The sequence below is a fragment of the Populus nigra genome, chromosome 8 (genome assembly GCF_951802175.1).
Source record: "Populus nigra chromosome 8, ddPopNigr1.1, whole genome shotgun sequence".
Classification (NCBI taxonomy): Eukaryota; Viridiplantae; Streptophyta; class Magnoliopsida; order Malpighiales; family Salicaceae; genus Populus; species Populus nigra.
Genome location: NC_084859.1, coordinates 14,174,553 through 14,192,816, shown reverse-complemented (window position 1 = coordinate 14,192,816; position 18,264 = coordinate 14,174,553). Strand labels below are relative to the sequence as shown.

Here is an 18,264-nt window from a genome sequence, read left to right as displayed (position 1 = left end):
TTTATTAATTTAGCTTTAAAAGCTTATTTTTATAGTTGTGTAATTACTAATTACAATCACTTCATAATTGATTATTAACTATATATTCAATTAATTTCTTATTAAAATAATTATCTCACCATTGTGTAGTTTAACTATATCGGTGTACAAGTGTGGTAATCATGAATCATTAAGTATGGTCTTGAGAAAAAAACCTGCTAACATAGAGAAGGAAAACAAATATTATTTGATCATAGAAAAAACACATGCTTGCACTCGTGGAAATTTTAGAATATATTATTAATTCATGAGCAATAAATACATTAGTATATATAAATAGAAAACAATAATTGATCAACTTCAAAGAACAAATTAACCGTTAGAAAGTTCATCAAACTCTTCTTGACGGTTAATCAAATCGTTAGGTAGAAAGCGGGAAAGGGTCAATCTAGTCATTTAATCCACCACCTCGTCCTTCTAACACGACACCTGAAATGCACTGTCATGCTAATGCATACGTTGCACACTTTCTCTTAAATTAAGCAAGGGCATCTCCGTAACTCCGTTCCAAATCACGAAGAATTAAAAACATGGAGAGTAAAATCCGGGACCCACAACCCATTTCTCCCTCTAAAAACTCAGAAAACCTCTCTCTCTTTCTTTCTTTCTCAACTCTCACACTCCATCCTCGTTTTTTCACTCTCTCTCTCTCTCTCTCTCTCTCTCTCTCCCCCGAACCGCAGCGCCATTTAATTTTCTCCCGAACCAAACAGAAAATCAAACAAAAGACTCACAGAAATCAAAATTGCAGACTGACTCTGTCGCTCGCTCGCTCGCTTACTCACTCACCGCCTCGCTCTCATTGAGCTAAGATGGCCACTACGGCAGGTGTTTATAGAAATGGTAATTACAGTAGGAATTCGCTAAGTACTAACAATAACAAAGTGGAGAAGCCTCTGTCTGTCAATTCAAACCCTAAAAATTCACTTAAGTCCAAGTCATTGCCGGGCTCGGGGCTCCGTAAGAGCGCTCCTCCTTCTCTTGGCGCCGCTAAAGATGATACTGGAGGTTAGATATTCCGGCCTTCTCTTTTCACCGTCGACGTCTCGCTTTATTTGTCATCTCTTTTTGAATTTTTTAATATCCAAGGTTACTCTTTTTTTTTGGTTGCGTCTTTAATTTGAATCCTCTTGTTTTTAATGATTTTCTTATTAAGTGAGTGATTAATTAATTAATTAGTTAATGGAATTTGTTTATAGCTCCTGGAAGAGTTAGGGTAGCAGTGAGATTGCGACCACGAAATGAAGAGGAGATGGTAGCTGATGCTGATTTTGCTGATTGTGTAGAATTACAGCCTGAGGTTTATTAGAACAAAATTGTTTAAATGCGCGTCTGATCTTTATGTGATTTTTTTTTGTAGCTAACTGTTTTTTTTCTTGGTTTGGTTTTAGGTTAAGAGGTTGAAACTTCGGAAAAATAACTGGGATTCTGATACATATGAGTTTGATGAAGTGCTGACTGAGTTTGCATCGCAAAAACGTGTTTATGAAGTTGTGGCAAAGCCTGTTGTAGAGGTACCAACAAGTGAATTTAAATCTATTATTATCACTATTATCATAACTTCTTAATTAGGCACTTTCATAAATAAAGTTAAAAGTTAAATTAGATGGATCTCCTGTGCGTATGCATAATTCCTATTAGATTCCTTGATTCATTATTTGTGATGGAACTTAGATTATAATGTTGAAACAGATGCTCACTATTTATGTTGTCTTATGAACTTCATTGATTGTTTCACTTCTCCTGTTCATAGCATCAGATGCTCACTATTTATGTTGTCTTATGAACTTCATTGATTGTTTCACTTCTCCTGTTCATAGCATCGAATCATATACATACTGATTATCAATTATTACACTGATTTATGTTTTGCTATGACTTTTTTTTTTTAACTTTATGGGATTCCGATGACATGCTGATTTGTTATTTGCTGCTGCAGAGTGTTATGGATGGATACAATGGGACAGTCATGGCATATGGGCAGACTGGTACTGGTAAAACATACACTCTCGGACGACTTGGAGAGGAAGACACTGCTGCTCGTGGAATTATGGTTCGTGCTATGGAGGACATATTAGCAGATGTTTCTCTAGAGACTGATTCTGTCTCAGTGTCCTATCTGCAGGTTGTTGGATTTACTATGAATTATTTTTATACGTATGATGTTGTAATTTTCTTTGTTTAGTATCTATGCTATTTGTTTATTTTGGATATTTTGAATTTTATTAGATCCAAGTTATGATCTAATATTCCTGTTCTTAAAAATTGTGCAGCTGTACATGGAGACCATACAAGACCTCCTTGATACTGCTAATGACAATATTTCTATTGTAGAAGACCCAAAAAGTGGAGATGTTTCACTTCCTGGGGCCAGCCTAGTTGAAATTAGGAATCAGCAGAGTTTTGTTGAACTATTGCAACTAGGAGAAGCTCATCGTTTTGCCGCAAATACAAAATTGAATACTGAATCATCTCGTAGTCATGCTATTCTGATGGTGAATAAATTTGCCCTTCACTTTCTAGTGCTTTTGAAACTGCAGCAAACCTATTTGAAATCTTTTGAGATTTTGACAAGAAATAGACATTGCAAATGCTTTAGGTACATGTAAAGAGGTCTGTCAAGGGAAGAGATTCTATTCTTTCAAACGAAAATGGCAACAACTCCCACATGGCTAAAAGTTTGAAGCCTCCTGTTGTTCGTAAGGGAAAGCTAGTCGTAGTAGATCTTGCAGGTTCAGAGCGCATTGACAAGTCAGGTTTGTTGAAATCAAGAAATGGAAATTAAAAGTTCCCCTCTCCTGCCTTTCATGTTCACATGATCTAGTAATATCCTCTTCTTATATATTCCAGCCAAATCATTATTGTTAAAAATTTGTTCTTATCAATACATTTCTAAATTAGCCAGTCAATTATTATTTTGGTAAATTATTCTTTGTGGATGTTGGCTTGTGGAATGCAAAAGGGGAAGATATTGACAAATGGTTATATTAGTTTTGATTCTACATGGGCCATTCTTTAGGTATATTTTTCTGAGTGTCAAGCTCTCTTTTACTTGTTAAAGTCTGTTTACTCATCCATTATTTGGCAGGGAGTGAGGGACACGCATTGGAGGAAGCCAAATCCATCAATCTCTCGTTGAGTGCACTAGGGAAGTGCATTAATGCTCTCGCGGAAAATAGCACACATGTCCCAATTCGTGATTCAAAGCTTACTAGATTGCTTCGAGATTCATTTGGAGGTAATACATTAGCACTAATGGAGTTATTTAATCTTCTTATAGGATATGTTTTCCCCGACTCTGTGAAATCTTGACAGGCACGGCGAGGACTTCACTGGTTATTACTATCGGTCCATCACCACGCCATCGAGGAGAGACAACAAGTACTATAATGTTTGGACAAAGGGTGGGTACCAATAACCGAAGTCAATGCCTGGGTTGTGTAGTTTCATTTATTTTTTCCTATCATCATCAACATAGTGCTCCTTGCACTTGTGTCTGGACATGCTTCATTCTTGCCATAATCTTAATATATTTATATTTGGCTCTATTAAATATACATACATTGAACTTGACTCAGGCACAAAATCAATAGTGTATTAACTGATCCCTTATTAACGAAAGGTGTTTGTTTATTTTTTAAAAGTTTTTTCCTCTCATAGGCAATGAAGGTGGAGAATATGTTGAAATTAAAGGAGGAATTTGATTACAAAAGTTTGTCTAGAAGACTAGACATACAATTGGAGAAACTTATTGCAGAACATGAAAAGCAGCAGAAAGCATTTGAGAATGAAATTGAAAGAGTAACTACTGAAGCAAAACATCAAATTTTGGAGTCTGAAAGAAACTATGCAGTCGAATTGGAGGTGAGTGTTTCTTTAATAATGAAGTACTGTTTTGTGTGGGCAGAGAGAGAGCGAGAGGGAGGGAGGGGGATGTTTGTGTATCATTTTCAGTTAAAGTTTGTCCCTTGGTTTTTGTTGTAGAATACTATCATGCCTTGTACTCTTGGTTTTTGTTCTATAAAATATATCACGCCTTGTATTTTTGAAATGCAAAATTTAAACATTGACCTTTCCAAACTTTATGCCGAGAATAATTTTTTACCAACTCATACTGAAATCATTTTGTGTTTTTGTGGTTATTTGGATGCACACATTTCTCTCTCGGGGTGGATATAGATGTGGGAAACAATTGACTTGTACTGCCTATGTCTTTTTTGCCCCCTCATTTTTCTTTAGCATTTTCTCTCTCTTGGCATTGGGCATGTTAACTCCTTATGTTCACTTTTTATAGAAGGAAAAGTTGAATTATCAGAAAGAGTATATGGAGTCAATAAAGAAGCTAGAAGAGAAATGGATGATGAATCAGCAGAAGCATGCTGGTGGAGAAAATGCCGCTGGACTAAAAGATGAAAGTTCAAATTGGATATCTAATGGAGAGGTAGTTCTGAAATTGATCCTTCCTTGTGATGCCTCCTTTTTTATTGTGTCATGATTCTTCGTGTCCTCCCTACAGCACTACTAGATTCCTCCAAAATTTGTGGATGTACATCCACTGACCCAACTGTCTGACTAAACAATTTTAGCCTTTTTCCCCCCTCATATGCATAGGATTCCAGGGTAGCTAATATGGAGGAACTTTCTGAGATGAAAAAAAAGCTTCAGAAGGAAACTCTCTTGAGGAAGGCTGCTGAAGAGGAAGTTAATAAACTTAAAAGTCAACTAGCTGAATTGACGAAGTCAGAGGTATGTTTGACTGATTCTACCTCTCAGTGCTTCTTACTTTTCTGTTATCTGTATCTTTTGCTCAGGTTGGGTTCACATATAACTATATTTTTGATGTACAAGGCATTAGCAAAATCTGATATGTCAAAGCTTCAAAAGATGCTGGAGGATGAGGCATGCCAGAAAGAAAAACTTGAAGGAGAAATAGCAATACTACATAGTCAGCTGTTGCAAATAAGTTTTGAGGCCGATGAGGTATTCTCTTCTAGGAATTTATAACTATAGCTTAGTGAAACCTACCTAATTCAGATTTCTTCAAGGAACAATTTGGTTGGGAATTTTTTGAGAGAGAAAAAAATTGTTTCTCTCATAAGAAATTTAGGAAACAAGTGTCTAAATTGATAGGAAAACTTAGTAATTACCTATAAACCTCAAATACAAGCATTGCAATTCTTACAGGCATGATTATTTCTTTTCGAAACCTAAACTGAGAAAATAGTGAGAGATGATGGATGGCGGCATGGATTGTGATATTAGCCATTGTAATTCATAACAATTTAGCAGGCAACCAAGGCATATGTTCTATGTTTTCCAATGCATAAATGTTTGCTCATGGAATCTATGCTAATGCCCCCACAAGGTATCTAAAATTCAAATGCTGACTGATATGTTTATGTTTTAGACAGCAAGAAGGATTGATAAAGGAGGGTCTGAAAAAGTTCCTGGTAGTCTAGATTCTCTCTTGTCGCAAGTTAGGCAGCCACAGACCAATGATTTGGGAAATGGAGAAAAGTCCTCAATAGCTAAACTCTTTGAACAAGGTAGTTCTGGTGTTTACTTGTTCTATCTTTATTTTTTCAATTTGGTCCACATGGTTAGCTAATGGAACTGCTTTCATATTGTTCTTTCCTAACAAAATCCAATTTTTCTTCAGTGGGATTGCAAAGGATCTTGTCTTTGCTTGAAGCAGAAGATGTTGATGTGCGAATTCATGCTGTGAAGGTGGTAGCAAATCTGGCAGCTGAAGGTTTCTTTCTAGTTCTCTACCAACACTTGCTTCAACTTCTTTTTATGGGCAGCGCCAACTTATTCAGAATTGTGCTAGTGCTGATCTACTCTCCAGTAGGGTCTTACAGACATAGTGATTTCTGAACTTCATGTTTAATTTATACTTAAAGCATTTCCTAGTTGGTATTAGTGGACATGGTAGCATCTAACTCTCGAAAGACTTATTTCTTTTGAAAGGGGAGATTCTGAGATTTGATCATTGCTAAGCATCCCTGCCTACTTGATATTGATGAATAAAAAAGGTTAGTTTTCAGGGAACTAGTTGAATGGAAGTAGATGATAGTTTTGATGCATGAACTTACAGAGTTGCAAGGGACACAACTTTGGAATGGAAAACACCTTTCTCCTTGACAGATTTACAGACAGTAGATTGGATGTGAAGGGCTGGTATTTTGTCGTGTCATTAGATAATGTCAAGAAAGAAGTGGCCTGTTTCTAAGTTGAACAGTTTTAGACTTGAAAAGTTGATATTTGTTATACATGCACGTGTTCCCAAAGCAGAAGTTGAATATAACCACAAGAGGATGTATTGGTAAAAATAATATTGGAAGAAGTATGGATTAATCAATTCAAAATTTCTATTGAAAATGGCATTAATAAACAATGCAAAACCAAGAGCTGAATCACATTTTGATTCGCACAATTCAAGCTCCAAAGCCTTCACTCATCTTTTATTGTTTTACCAAGAACTGCAGCATTGCATGCTAATGTAACATCTCATGCACTCTTCAATTTTTTGGTGCAAAATCAGATGAGTGTTTTGTTGTGTTACATTTGTTTCTCATAATCTGTTTTACTTTGTTGTTGACCTTTTCTTTTATGAATTTGCATTTGATAGTCTACACCACAACAAAATTAAATATCTGCAAACAGCATGATCACTTCCAGGGAAAAAGGCCTTTCATTCCTATTTCATTGTTCCAAAATGATCGCAATCCCCATCTAATACGCAGAAACAAATCAAGAGAAGATTGTAGAAGCTGGCGGTCTTAAGTCTTTGTTGATGCTGCTTAGAAGCTCCGAGGATGAGACCATACATAGAGTTGCAGCAGGTGCAATTGCCAATCTTGCTATGAATGGTGAGTTTTGCATCCATTATCAGAGACAATCTAATTTATCACGGAGATCTTGGTGATACTCTGGATACATTTATCATGGGTCTTTTAAATTTGGTTTTGACCTTATTCATGTTCTTCATGTATTCAATCAGAAACCAACCAAGAGCTAATAATGTCTCAAGGAGGCATTCGTTTGCTATCAATGACAGCAGGCAGTGCTGAGGATCCTCAAACACTTCGAATGGTTGCTGGAGCCATTGCAAATCTTTGTGGAAATGGTAAACTTCTTGACCCCATTTGATGTTTATTCTGCTGAGTTTACTAGTTGTTTGCATTTTAAGCTTGTTTGAAGATTTACCCAATTCCAAAAATGGATATCTGATTAGATTTTTTCATATTACTGGGGAATAAACATTAAATAAACAAGCCCTGATCTCAACTACCACTGCAAGGAATCACCTGTAAACAGACAGACAAAATCGACTGTATATGAAGTGTTGCTTGGGGATGAGGGGCTTTTTATCAGTAACTTTAGCTGTTTTAAATTAGCATTTGTAAATATATAGGAATTCCATTCTTATGGTTTGCATCGGCTAGATATGATTATGTATGCAAACATTTGCATCATTAGATGAGTAAAGCAGTGTTTTCCCTTGAAGTAGTTGCCTTAGCATCCATATTTCCCTGAAAAACTTAAAATTGTGCAAGTTTAGCAGCTAAGCTAGTTGTTCATGCTGCTACCTGAGGCTGGCATGATTAAACCTGGTATTATAGAAATTAGCTTGATTTAGGTAAGTAAATATATTTTTATAATTTTTATTTTATGAGACTCTGTATGGGACTGACGATTCACTGAGTAATGCTAACATATCTAAGCTAAGTGGTTTTTTTTCCAAAATCTAACAAATATAAAAGAGCTTGAGTACCTGAAAGAGTTCAGTTTCACACAAGCTTTGTACATAGATAAGTAAGCTGAGGAAAATGATGAGGCAGCATGTGTGAGGTGTGAACGAGAGCTTTGTTACAATTTAAGTGCTACCGCAAAATTTCCAGTTTATTCGAGTTAGTCTATCAGCTGGCATGCCATTGTAAACTTTAACATAGTGCAATGATGAATTATTCAGATAAGTTGCAGATGAAGCTAAGAGGTGAAGGTGGCATCAAGGCTTTGCTAGGGATGGTTAGATGCAGGCATCCTGATGTACTTGCACAAGTTGCCCGTGGAATAGCAAATTTTGCCAAGTGTGAGTCCAGAGCATCAACTCAAGGTACGTATCTTAGAAAGAGGCCTTAGTTAAGTTTGTCTCTATTTGGTTTGCTCTGCTTGTCATACAATTATGTAGTGGACCATGTACCCCAGAATTGTTTGTGCCATGTTGAAAATTCCAAAGCCTCTCCTTGTCCATGATACTTACATGAAGCATAACGTTGACACTTAATTGTGCAGGAACTAAGAATGGAAGGTCTTTTTTGATTGAGGATGGAGTGCTTCCATGGATAGTACAGAATGCTAACAATGAAGCATCACCAATCAGGCGCCATATAGAGCTTGCGCTCTGTCACTTGGCACAACATGGTTAGTTTTTGCCCATCCTTTTAAAATTTGGAAAAGCTGATCGTCCATTGAATGCCATCTGAGATGCGAGCACTTGTTACATTACAGAAGTGAACGCAAAGGACATGATAAGCGGAGGTGCGCTCTGGGAACTGGTTCGTATTTCACGAGACTGTTCAAGGGAAGATATAAGGACACTTGCCCATCGAACGCTAACTTCCAGTCCAACTTTCCAAGCTGAAATGAGGCGACTGGGAATAGATTATTAATGAATTCGAAGTGTCATATTGTGTTGAAGATATACTAGAGCAGATCAACTTAAAAACTGATTCCGTGTGAAATGAGAATGGATCTCTCTTGACAAAAACAAGCAGGAAGGCTTTCAGCAGCTTTGTTCCTGTCGAAGTTTTGTTATGCATGGGTATGCTTGGGTTTGTGCTTTAGACTTGGTCCTCGTAAGTTGAGTAAGCTTTGTTGTTGATTATTAAGTTATCGTCTTGTTAAAACCATCCCCACATAGCTGGCAGGTAGTGTATAAATTTGTTTGTATATAAGATGAACAGGGGAACACTAACATCAAAGTATTTCTTGTAAATAAAAAAATAAAATAAAACCGAGATTGATATTTGAGCAGTGCCTTGTTTTTATCCCGTAATAAAAACGAAAATTTCCTCTCGATCCAAGATTTTAGCACTCCTCTCTCATATTGTAGAGTTCCTTTATACAAGCTATTCATTAACCTCACGTAAATAAATATGAGAAGAGGTTTGTGCATCCAATTTCCTCCCTGAAAAATTGTTTGTAATACTTGATCAGGGAAGGACTTTTAGCTGAAATCACCTGCAAACGGAGATATTACCAGACTCTGTACGGTGGGGTTTGTAATAACCGGTGGGTATCTGTTTTTGTTGGTGGTGAGTTTTTATTTTTTATTTTTAAAAAATAATAATTTGATTTTTTATATTTATATTGTTGATATTTTAATTTTAATCTTTATTTTTTTAATTTTTAATTTTTAATTTTTAATTTTTAATTTTGGCTTTTTCATCATTTAATCTCAATTTACTCATTAGACCAAAAAGATCTTTTTATAAAAGTTTTATTGGTTTTTAAAATCATTCTTCAATTCAAATTGATAGTATTATATTTTTCAATTTGATCCTTATTGTTTTGATTTTTAATTTTTTTTATCCTTTTGTAAAATTTATTATTCTTTTTAATTTTACCTTTCAATCAAAACACTATTTTTATTTTTTATGTCAATTTTGATCCTCATTCTTTTGATTTATTTGTTCTTTTACTAAATTGATTTTCTTTTCAATTTCACCCTTTAATGAAATAAAAAAATAATTTTGTTTTTAAATTTTAATCCTCATTTTTTTAATTGATTGTTTTTAATCCTTTTGTATAATTGCTTTTCTTTTCTTTTCAATTTCATCATTTAATATTTGATTGATTGATAATTGAATTTTATAGTTTTTTCATATTAGATGCTTCAAGTATTTGAAAAATTAACTTATTATTTTTAAAGGGCTTTATAATTCTTATTTATTTTTTAATTAAGTTATTCGAATCTCATGATTTGAACTGCGAATTTAGTGAAATATTCTGGGTTGACTCAATTCTTATTACCCAAGTTTTACATTTATCAAGATCAATTTTTTTATATCAATTTCCCCCCCATTTCAGCACGTATCTAAAGCCACACACGGACACCAATTAAAGCTATTTCTGTACTAATTAGTGTTGATTTATACATACATAAATATTATAATTGTTGGTAGGATTTCTTGTTAACTGGTAGAGTACGTACTATAAATATTATAATTGGGTTAGAGTATTATTAGGAAGAATGACCTCAATCTATACATACATAAATATATAATTGTTGGTAGGATTTCTTGTTAACTGGTAGAGTACGTACTATCTTACATCTCTGTCTCGATACCGTTTTCTTTTCAAGAATACGAGATAAAAAAAAAATCCCTTTAAAATGTCGATTTATCCATGGCTTACAGCTTTATATATATATATATGTATATATATGTATATGTATATGTATATATATGTATATATGTATATGTATGTTTTGTAGCTAATCAAGTGGCTATATATAACATTGATGTTCTTGTGTAAAACATATATTTTTCTTATAAATATATCTTTTATATTTAATATTTATTTAAATTTTAATAATAGATTTAGAGTAAAAGTAAAGTAATTGAAATAAAAATATTATAAGAATTTTTATTGCAATAAAACATTGGAAATGTTCATGTCAATGCTCTACTATATTGAATATTAATTAGAGTTATTGAAATTGATATATATTATGGTTTTTTTAAATGAAAAAAAAAATATTCTTATATTTTGAGGTGTGATGGATACCTAAAAGGCTAAAACTAGTATGTAGTTACTTGTTAAACAACAAGTATGCTGAATTGACTTGTGTCTATTTTAAAACTCAAGTGATAATTATACAAGTGATTCTTAGACTTAAAATCATAAAGTTATTTTATATATAAAATATTATGTTATGATCTCAATTATATGTTGTCTTAATCAAATGTTACAAATAGATAAATATTAGGTACAACATGCATTATATAAAGATATTTGAATAATCAAGAGATGATTTATCACCTTATATGAATTTAAAAAATACTCTATATATTCTCAAATAATATTGATTATGAAATATTTGCACAAGGTGGAATGTGATTTGAAAAGAAATTCAAATAAATGACCATGATGTAGAGAACAAATATGATTTAACAGATAAAAAAACTTCATGTGTAAATGTGTAAATTGAAATATTATTCATGAAAGGATAATAGTTAAATTAACAAACTAGTAATTGAAAGGTTAAGTAAGACCACATATGACTTTTCTAGTATTTGAAGAATCATGACACATTATTAGACGTTGTACTTGATTTTTAAATATAAATCAATCAATTTGTTAAATTAATAATAAGTTAAATTATTTAATTTATTTAATCTTTTTTTATTGGAATTATAATTTTTATTTAGACCAACATATCAAGAACTTAATAGGTTACACATATAAATAATTATTGGCAAGAACTTAAATTAGGATGATTAATTAAGTATGAATTGATTGTAAATAAGTCTTTGAAATTAAGAGCTAAAGTGTAATTAATATAAATGATTACAATCTAGACATAAAGAAAAATCAAGTAGGGACTTAATTGTATAAACTTCTAATAACTATATTGAAATAAAATATATGATATTTTTCAAAGGATAAATTGATAGTTTGTTATTAATTATATAATATTTTTTCTTATAAATAGAATGAAATATCTCATATTTTCTCTACATTAGTACACAACAAAAATACTTGAACACACTTATAGATATAGAAAGATAGAGAAAAGAAAAGAGTTAGCACTCAAGACATATCAAGATAACATTGATCGATCAAGGTATAACAATCCCTCTCTTAAAATGGTTTAAGAGATGTGTAATCTGGTGATTCATGTTAATTGTTGTTAGAGGCTGGACAACTAAACAACTTGTGGTTGTGACAACTTAACTTTGAAGAGTTGATCAAATCCTAGAAGAAATCTACATGCAATATTCACACATATCCTAAACAACAATATATTGTCTAATAGCATCCAATGAACTCTTAATAAATTTTAAATTTATCGTTTCTACTATATTAATGTATTTCTAAGTAACCCAACAATAACACCTAATCTATCTTTGCCTCTCTTCATATGTCATAGAGGCATATGTTAAGAAATATAGAGTTATTTTGTTTTATTTATTAAGGGCATAATAATATTTTTATTTTTCTTTTAGTTTAGCCTATATATAATCTCCTTGTATTTAGGTTAAACCCATTAATTCCTTTAGATTATTGTGATCACATCATGCAGTATCAATGAAACCCTAGCCTCCTCCTCTCTTATTTTTATATTTCTCTTTATTTTCTTGGATTTTTTAACATGGTATTAGTATTTAACCTATATTTCTCTTTTCTTTTTGGAGTAATCGTATAACTTTGAGAAGATGTTTATTTAGTTTTTGCAATATAGTTTATTGATTATGGTTACCGAAATAGATAATTTGCTTTCTTTTACGTTTTGGTTTTTTTTGTTTATTGATTATGGTTACTGAAAGAGATAATTTGCTTCAGTATGTGAGTGTGAGGTTGGATGGAAAGAATTATTCATATTGAAGTTATGCGATGAGAAATTTTCTTTAAGGCAAAAAGATGTAAGGATATGTTAGTGAAACTTCTGTAATACTTAAAAATACCGATGAGAGTTATATTGCTTTGATAAATGTTTGGGAAGTAAACAATGTAAAGATTATTACTGGATTAACAATTCTATTGAGCATTCCATAGGTGTACAATTGGTGAAATATGAGACAACAAAGAAGGTTTGAGATCATTTGTAAAAGTTATTCACGCAATCAAATTTTGCGAAGCAGTATTAATTAGAGAATGACATACGAGCTCTTTACTAGAAAAATATGAGTATTCAAGAGTTTTATTCTACTATAATAGATCTTTGAGATCGATTAGTTCTTACAGAATCAATAAATTAATTAAAGGTATATGATGTCTATATTGCTCGTAGAGAGAAACAACAATTGATACAATTTTTAACGGCACTTTATAGTGATTTTGAAGGACTTAAAGAATTTGAGGGGAGATGTTAAGAAATATAGGGTTATTTTGTTTTATTTATTAAGAGTAAAATAATATTTTCATTTTCTTTTCAGTTTAGCCTATATATAATCTTTTTATATTTAGATTAAATACTTTTTTTATATATATTATTGTGACCACATCATACAGTATCAATGAAACCCTAACTTCTTCTTTTTTTTATTTTTATATTTCTTTTTATTTTTTTGTGTTGTTTAACAGACCAACAGATTCATGCCTATCAAATACTTATATATTTGTTGGCATGAAGTGGCAGAGTCAAACATTAATTGTGTAAAATTTCAATTTCTCGAAATGTTGATCGATGGGACGCAAAGAAAGGTTTGGATGGAAAACAAATTTCCTCCCTAAGATTTTTTTAACAATATTCCATAAACTTGATGAAATAATATATGTAGGTCAATTTCATTAGGAGAAATGTGGATTACTTATCTCTGATTCGATCGAAAAAAGAAAAAGAGTAAGCGGAAGAAGAGAGATCTACAATAATTCTATCAACTACACACGCCCACACCATCACCACCGGAAATAGCAAATTTAAGATCTCAACAAAGAAAAGTTGGATGCAAAGCTACCAAAATAAAAGTGGACTTGATTTACATAAACTTAATTTACTTAAAGAAGAAAACAGTTGGGTAGCTTCAGGTTCAAGAACCCAATCTTTATTTTGCAAATTAGGTTGACCAACAGAAGGGAAGATAAAGGAGAGAAAGAAACAGCGAGGCATGCAAATTAAAGTTGAATGTTGCTAGGGAGTGTCTCCAAAGATGAAAGCGGATAAGCAAATTAGTTTCAAATATTGCTTTTACAACGAAGCAAAGCAATGGATATAACATGGAAGTTTAATATTTCAGTGCAGAGAATCTGAGCATGTTTTCTTTCTCATACAGCTGCCCAATCCCAGATTCTCTGAATCCACAAGAGAGAGAATGCAATGCCTTGCCTCGAAAAGTAGCTTGTTCAGAGCAGTGCACGTGTATACCAGCACCCCTATATATTTTCATGTCTCTCTATATCTAAAACCCTAGTAACTCCCCAAAGAAAAGACATGGAAACTCTAAGCCCATACCTCTCTGCTCTTCTCGTAAATAGTTTAACATCTTCTTGCCTCCTCCTTGAAACCGTCACTAGCCAGCTTTTAATTGAACCTCCTCTGACCTTATCAACTTGGCAACAAGAAATATATACTATCTATATATATAGTACTCGCATTACTTTTAGTGCTCATGACACGTTTAAGCCCCTTTTACTGGTTAGGAGCTCAATGGAGAGGAAGAAGTATATAAATGGAGTTTCATATATAGGCAAAAAAAAACAAGATTATATATTGTAGTTTCGGGAGGGAAATGATGGGAAGAAAATGTACTACATGGTATGGTTTAAAAACGGGAAAGAAAATATACATAGAAAAACTGTCTGTTTTCTTGCATGGTTTGAGAAAGGATAGCTTGTGTTGCTGAGTTTTTTCTAAACAAGAAGGAACTAAGGGATTTTTTCTCCCAAATGAAGGCAATGGTCAAACCTTGTAGGAATATTAATCATAAGGGTTTCTTGGTTTGAGAGAGGATAGCTTGTGTTGCTAAGCTTTTTCTAAACAAGAATGAACTATATAAGGGACTTTTTCTCCCAAATGAAGGCAATGATCAAACCTCGTGGGAATATTACCATAAGTGTTTCTTGGTTTGAGAGAGCATAGCTTGTGCTGCTAAGCTTTTTTCTAAACAAGAAAGAACCAAGGGACTTGATTTTTCTCCCAAATGAAGGCAATGATCAAACCTCTAGGAATATTATCATAGGAGTTTTAAAACATTGCAAACAAATTTGATGGGAAAGTGTGGCCACTCCCATTGTTGTGGCTGTTGTTTTTTCCTTGTTCATCATCATCATCATCTTCGAAATGGGATGATAGTTTGCATCACTTGTTAACATAAAATCATACTCAAGCAATAAAGACCCTTAGAAATTTACAGTCCTCCAATCATCAATCAGGCATATAATTAAGCTAACCATCAAATGCAAATTAACAACAACTAAAAAAAAAATTCAAAAGGAGAAATAACAAAACCTGAAAATGCTCAAGTTACAAACCCAAATTCCCTAGCTACAAAGTCTGTCACTTCTTTGGTAAGCTGCAAGTGAACATGGGAAACTGAACTAATCGATATGGCGTTGGATCGATCATTTTTTTCAGTAAGGTGGGCGACCGGTAGCCCAATATGCCTCAGCTGGTAACTGAATAGAATTGAGAAGATTAGGAGGCAATCCATGAAAAAGTTGGGCGTTTTGCTCCGCCATAACCTGCTGCTGCTGTGGCTGCTGTTGCTGCTGCCCCACCGCTCCTGGCGACCCCATTTCACCCCCTTGCATTGGCATCTGTGGATCCTCCTCTTCTAGAGGGAGCCTCTCATAAGCAGCATTGCTAAATGAAGCTGCCATGATCACAACGGGACCTGAAGCAGTAAGTGTCCCAACAACACTGCCACCAACAACTTGCCCTTGTCCACCAGCTAAATAGATAGTCAAGCCGGTAGCTGCAGGTGGAGCCGGTGGAGGCAAAAAAGATCCAGCTAGCGATAATATCTCAAATCTACCATGTAAAGTCACAATTGCACCTGGTGAAGCTGGTTGCCTAAGGGTTACATTTGTTACTGTCCCAGTTCCACTCATGATGCAAACCCCTCTTTGTCTCCTCCTAGCAAACGTAGCAACACTCTCAACGATATCACATCCATCAGCGACCTCCATCAAGTGGGTGCGTAGCGCGTTTGCGCTATCCCGTGTGATGATAATTGGGGGCTTAGGCTTGTTCTTGGATCCGGAAGGTCTGCCTCGTGGTCTTCTTGTTATCTCTCCTTCTCCTGATCCCGAAGTTATGAGCTCTTTGCCTTCGCTGTTGCCCATGCTATTGTTGTTTTCGTCTCGCTCTCGTTTCAAGGACTTGTTTAGCCCACTGCTACTCCCACTTTGCTCATCTTCTGAATTCTGCTGCTGTTGGTGGTGAAATTGGTGTTGCTGCTGCTGTTGGTGGTGGTGTAATTGGAAATCTCTTGTGTGGAAAGGAGGTGGAAGAGAATGGCCATGAGCCGTTACTGGATCCATATGGGTACTCTTTTCTTTTCAACTTTGTGACTTTCTTTTACTACAACTGTATATCCCAAAAGACGTTGTTCACTTGCACAAAACCTAAGTGGCCGTCTGACAAAAAAACTAAACCAAGAAAATGGAAACACTAGCTATAGCTAATTAATGGTAATTATACTAAAGTTTCAAAAAGAAAGAGGGCCGCTAGTGGAAGAAGAAAGGATATAAAATAAGAAGATCGAAGACTATTTCGGGGGCCGGGGGTTTCTTTTTCGCTTGCTTTTCTTGCTTCTTTTTGATAGTTTAATGGAGTAACTAAGAAGAACTAGATGCTATTACTTAGCTAGCACTCACCAGCTAGCAGCTGGAGCAGAAAGGAGAGCAGAAAGGAGAAAGATGAGTGGATCTTTGGTGTAACCCACCAAATTGATCTGAGCTGAATTCACCATCTTTTGATCTTTCAACTAAGACATGTAGTGTGTTGTGCAGAGGTGTTATAGCTAAGGTTGTGTTGGTAAGAGGTTCAGGAGAGATGAGAGTAGTATTTGCTGTCGCTAGAGAGAGAAGGTCTCTTGTTTGTACTTTTGGATTTGGGTTAGGGTTAGATTGAGGAATTAGATCACAGATTGATGGGTGTGGTTTTGTTAAGAATGCGTGCGTATGGGCGGTGGATGGGTCCCCACCTTTCTCTCACTTGTCCCCTCCAGCACTCCACGTTCTCTCTCGCCCTCTCTCTCTCTCTCTTCGTGGGTTTATGTTTACAACACCAACTTGTTAATATTATAATATAACTATTCTTAGCTCAACGGTGGCCTTGGTCCTTATCTCCTCTCCTCTCCTCTCCAATCTTCAACATTTTAACTCCATCTAGCCACCTTTCTACCTCTCTTCTTGTTCTCTCTGTCTAGCCTGGCTAGCTAGCTTGATTACCATGGACTCCATTTTTCAAAGACATAAATGGTTTGAGTTGCTTGACCTAATTATAGCGACTACTCCGGTCCTAAGAACATCATAAGATAAATATTCCTTTTTAATGTTAGCACAAAACTTTTTTTTTTATTATTATTAATATAGATGTTTGGACTAATTTACAAGTAACTTGATTAATTTTATAGACTCTAAAAATTAATAATTATATAAATCTTTAATAATTCTGAAAAGATTGAAACTCATGACTAGTAGTTACTTGACTACTAAAAATTAAATTTAATATTTAACCAATTAAACCACCTCTAAAGCTTTCACAACATAATTTTTGTTGGTGGCTTAATGGTATTGTTAGGTATAGCTGAGGATGGAAATCAACGGGAGTGAGCTTCATGGTAATTAATTATTTGAGCGAAATGATAGGTGGCGCAATTAAATTGGAGTATGATCATGTTTATAAACCATAACTTGAGAGACGGAGACAGGGAGATGACATGCACCATGGCTATGTCCTGCAAATGATCCCACCCATCCCTATGCTCATTACGCTCTACAAGCATGACACGTGTCCCCTCCCCCTTCCCTGCGGGTCTATTCCATCGGAATCTTCACCTCCAACTTTAACACTTCTCTTCTTATGGACATATATATAATTTTACGAGGTTTATCTTCAACCATTAATTACTAATATGATTAATTTTGTGTACAGCTTCTAATTAGTATCAAAGCAAAAAAAATACTTAATGTGCAAAGCATTTAGCAGGATTTTCGCACACAATATTCTACTGTATATAAATATATAGAGAGAGAGTGCTTTACCAAATAAATTGTAAAAGAATATCAAATTAAGAGCTATATACACACACACACACATACATTCCTGTTGAAATCTTGTAAGAGAAACAAATTGTCTATACATACATGTATCAATTTCGTTAATTATTTGAAAAACAAATTTTTAATTTATCTTCAAGAAAACAAAGAATCTCTGTGAGATGAACTCCTTAATTAGTCGATCGTAGGCTTTGGGATTAATTTCTTTAGCTATTGTATTTTAGGGTTAATATTTCATTGCAGGCATGGAATTAATGCCCACCTCTAAAA

General features: G+C 34.1%; 2 protein-coding genes across 3 annotated transcripts; one reads left to right on the top strand and one right to left on the bottom strand.

The window, feature by feature from the left end:
- The first annotated feature begins 654 nt into the window (after nt 1–654).
- LOC133702056 (kinesin-like protein KIN-UA) lies at nt 655–9,078 on the top strand. 2 transcript variants are annotated; one of them, XM_062126232.1, is made up of 19 exons: nt 655–1,047; nt 1,239–1,339; nt 1,431–1,553; nt 1,979–2,164; nt 2,313–2,534; nt 2,639–2,795; nt 3,128–3,277; nt 3,355–3,443; nt 3,700–3,903; nt 4,334–4,480; nt 4,651–4,785; nt 4,888–5,019; nt 5,447–5,585; nt 5,699–5,791; nt 6,786–6,911; nt 7,043–7,168; nt 8,015–8,158; nt 8,338–8,466; nt 8,554–9,078. In XM_062126232.1, exons 1-19 carry the CDS (start codon nt 852–854, stop codon nt 8,712–8,714), a joined length of 2,760 nt encoding a protein of 919 aa, XP_061982216.1. In that variant the 5' UTR covers nt 655–851; the 3' UTR covers nt 8,715–9,078. The 2 variants fall into 2 exon arrangements, with proteins under 2 accessions (XP_061982216.1, XP_061982215.1); XM_062126231.1 differs by having other exon boundaries at nt 4,334–4,483.
- Nucleotides 9,079–15,115: 6,037 nt separating this feature from the next.
- LOC133701099 (AT-hook motif nuclear-localized protein 24-like) lies at nt 15,116–16,906 on the bottom strand. The gene has a single exon (XM_062124899.1). It carries the CDS (start codon nt 16,249–16,251, stop codon nt 15,340–15,342), a length of 912 nt encoding a protein of 303 aa, XP_061980883.1. The 5' UTR covers nt 16,252–16,906; the 3' UTR covers nt 15,116–15,339.
- Nucleotides 16,907–18,264: the final 1,358 nt, after the last annotated feature.